General features: G+C 40.9%; 1 protein-coding gene across 1 annotated transcript in view; it reads right to left on the bottom strand.

Moving 5' to 3' along the window:
* Nucleotides 1–2297, bottom strand: part of LOC106755534 — an 8550-nt gene extending 6253 nt beyond the window's left edge. Inside the window, exon 1 of the mRNA XM_014637706.1 lies at nt 2182–2297. Within this exon, the coding sequence (XP_014493192.1) occupies nt 2182–2297 (116 nt within the window). The remainder of the gene's footprint in view (nt 1–2181) is intronic.
* Nucleotides 2298–3757: the final 1460 nt, after the last annotated feature.

The following is a 3757-nucleotide window of genomic DNA, read 5'->3' as shown; positions in this document are numbered from 1 at the left end:
TTTTTGCATGTTAATATTTTTGTTCTCAAATCCAATTTATTAATTTTTATTTCTCAAGTCTTGTTATTTTAATTCACGCGAACGAGGAAGCCATACGAGTCTCTTGGGAAAACGATACTTGGTCTTACCATTTATATTACTTGTACGATTTGGTACACTTGCCAATTTGTCAACAAGTTTTTGACGCCGCTGCTGGGGACTCGAGGTTTATTTTTCTAGTAGTGTGAATTAATTGAGTTTGACTTGATTTGATTTTATTTTTGTTCTAATAAATGTTATCTAGGGTTTTGTGCTTAAGTTTTGCAGAAGGCAGTCTGATCAAGAATTTGATTATATGGGCACTCAATTTCATCAAAATGATTTCAACCACTGTTGGGACCCTTTTTCAAATATATATCGAAGCCACTTAGGGCATCAGTGCTCTTCGCGAAAAGAAACGTTAGGGGAAGCTAAAGAACATTTACGGCAGGAACTATTCTCTGTACCAAAAGAAACGTTGAGGGAAGTTCAACAATTCTTGCGGCATAATTTATTCTCTGTACCAAAAGAAACGTTGGGGGAAGCCCAACAATTCTTGCGACAACACGTGTTCTTTGGACCAAAAGAAACGTTGGGGGAAGCCCAACAACGTTTACAACAAAAACAATCTCCTATGCGCAAAGAAACATTGGGAGAAGTACAAGCACGTTTATTGCAGGAACAACACTCTCATGCCCTGAAGGCTTTGGGCATTATTAAGGTTGATACTAAAGTCAACCCTAAAGAAGAATGTCAAGCCACTATCTTTGCACATGATAAGGTTCTCAATGAGGAAAAGAAAGAAGAAGAAGAGCTAGAGATGTTAGAAGAGGAAACAAAAACAGAAGAAGTTGTTGTTGAGAAAAATATAGAGGGGATAGAAATAAAAAATTTGACTGAGAGTGAGAAGAAAGATGAGGAAGGAAAAACCATAGTTGAGAAAAAAGAAAAAAAAAAGAAAAGAATGAAAATAAAGAAAGGGAGGAAAAAGAAAAAGAGAAGGTCAAGAAAGGAGAAAATTAAGAGAAAGAGGAAGAGAGGAAAGAAAAAAAAGTCATGTAAAGAATCCTTTCCTCATAAAAGGAAAAACCCTAGGAAGGAGAATAGGGTTGAGTTTTTCAAGGAGATCTTTGAGAAATTGGAGATCAAGGCTCCTATGATTAATGGATGGAAACATGTGCTTGGCATGATCAATTTTTTGAAGAGGTTTAGCATAAAGTAGAAGAAGAAGGAAATACTAAGCACAAATAAGTTTAACACCTACTGATGGGTGTTTGGGGAGACTTTTTCAATTGCTAGTTCATTATTTGAATTTCTGTGTTTGTATTCTGTTTTTCAAATTCTGTCTTTTACATTCTGTGTGTGTTCATGCATTAGAGTGAGGAAAATCTTGTGATTGGAAAATTTAGGGCAAAGATAAGGGATCACCAGGAGAAATCACAAAGAGACAAGAAAGAAAAGTGGTAAGGAAAATTTTAAGCCACCGCCGGGCAATACCATTTTGCCGTCGAGCGGTGGCGGCGGACAAAAGAACCCGAGCTCTTTAAAAACTGGGTATTTCCAAGACTTCCTCACTTTTTCTTGTCACTTTGTGTTTCGCCAGGCGGTCTCCTTGCTCCTTTGCTCTAGATTTACACTTCCTAGAGGGTTTTAGAGAGATTTCTATACACTTTCTCTACACCCATTCACAAAAGGGTTTTAGTTCTTGCTCATATTTGGGGTTTCTCATGGTGGGAATGTGTATTTAGAGTTGTTCATCATCTATTGAAGGATTTGTTGCAAGCATTCATATCTCCACTCAAGTAAGTTGTGAAATTTCATTTGTTAAGTCCTTGATTTTGAAATTCTTGATGAGCATGTTTTGAAGTTAGGTAATTTAGGGTTTTGTGATTGTTTGCATGAATTGTAGAATTGGGAAATGTTTTGGACCGATTAAACTGTTTGGAATTGAATTGCATGGTAGGAATTAGTAGTTGAGTGGAGATTAGGGTTGTTTTGGTGAAAATATTTTCGAAAACCCTCTCACCGACGGGCGGTATTCGAGCAGGTTGCATACCGCTGGGCGGTATTCGAGCAGGTTGCATACCGCCGGGCGGTAAGCCTCTGTACCGCCGCGCGGTCTGTTTGTTTTTGTGGTTTGTTTGCTTTATTAAAAAGGGAAACCTGTGTACTCTTTGTTGAAAATTTTGGGTCTGATAATTGGTTAATGCATTAACTCTTGACAATAGACTTCTGTGGCTTTTGGCATATCGTATTTGTTGCAGAAATGGCTTCAGCATCGCGTCGAACAAGAAATACTAGGGGTAAAAGGAAGATGCCAGAGAGCTCGAGAGGATTTGACTCTCAGAGGTTCCTCTCCAAGCAACATGAGGGACACTATGTAACTGTACAAGAAAGGAGGTTATTTATGGAGAGGAAAACCTCCTTTTTACCTGACTTGGTTCCTAAATTTTAGGAGGAAATTTTGAGGAGAGATTGGGAGAAACTGACGACTTACCCGGCACTTGCCAGTGTGGAGTTGGTGAAGAAATTCTACACCAACGCGGTGCCTAGAGGAGGAGTGGCTGTTGGGCGATATATGAGCTTTGTGAGGGGGAAGACTATCAGTTATGACCCCGATACCATTAACAGCTTCTTGGGAACAGAGTGGCTAGGGGAGCGATGCCAGTATGCGACACATTCTGGTGTGCTTGATGATATAGCTGACATTGAGGAGGTTGTGTGTCTTCCCGGTAGACACTTTCAGACTAACGCTAGCGGTGCGCCGGTGAACATTCGACGGTTGGATATGACACCATTAGCCAGATACTGGATGGTGTTCACACATTCCAACATCCAATCGTGCTCCCATATCTCAGATATCATGATTCACAAGGTTCGTCTCATTTTCTGCTTAATGAGATAGATGGAGGTTAATATCGGCCAAATCATTGTCGATGAGATTAGGAGTTGTGCTATGACTATTATTACTAGGATGCCATTGGGGCATCCATCTTTGATCACTTTTCTGTGCTAGCAGGCTGGGGTGAACATTGCAGTTCCCCCATTTGAGAGACTCAGGAATGCCATTGATGCGGCATACTTCCACCAGTTTTGTGCTGTAGCTGGAGCAGTAGGAGCAGCGGGGGCAGCATCTCGAAGGCGACGGAGGAGAGCCGCTGCACAACAGGAGCAGGTGCCCGATGAGGAACCAGCTCAGCATGTAGAGCCTTTCCAGATGAGGGACATGTATATGTCCATGATGGACGCCAGGATGGAAGCCCTTCACAGAGGGCAGGTGACGACGACTGAGATGATCATTGGATTATATGACCAGCCACCAGCGCACAGATGGACGATGGACGAGTTTCATACAGCTGTGGCATGGCCTGAGCAGCAGGCGTAAAGTAGTGGGTTTGGAGCAGTTGGATGTCCTAACACTGAGGAGGAGAACTTTGAGGACGCAGATGATGAGAGTCAGGAGGACTCTGATGACAACATGGGCTGATAGCAGACATCTACTAAGGGATGTCTATAGACAGGATTTAGTTTTTCTTTCTGTTGCTTTTAATTTTATTTTACTTTGCTTGTTCTTAAATTCATAGAATAGGTTGAATTTTTATTTTGGTGTGTACTCTTGGCTTTAACACTTGTTCTGAAAATGCTTGACTGACTGAGATGCATGATGAATCTAATTAATGATTATTTGATGTGGATGAGAATTGAGTTGTAATGCATGATGATATCCAGGAAATAGATG

This window comes from Vigna radiata, unplaced genomic scaffold (assembly GCF_000741045.1).
Source record: "Vigna radiata var. radiata cultivar VC1973A unplaced genomic scaffold, Vradiata_ver6 scaffold_213, whole genome shotgun sequence".
In the NCBI taxonomy this organism is placed as follows: Eukaryota; Viridiplantae; Streptophyta; class Magnoliopsida; order Fabales; family Fabaceae; genus Vigna; species Vigna radiata.
This window is presented reverse-complemented; position numbering and strand designations above follow the sequence as displayed.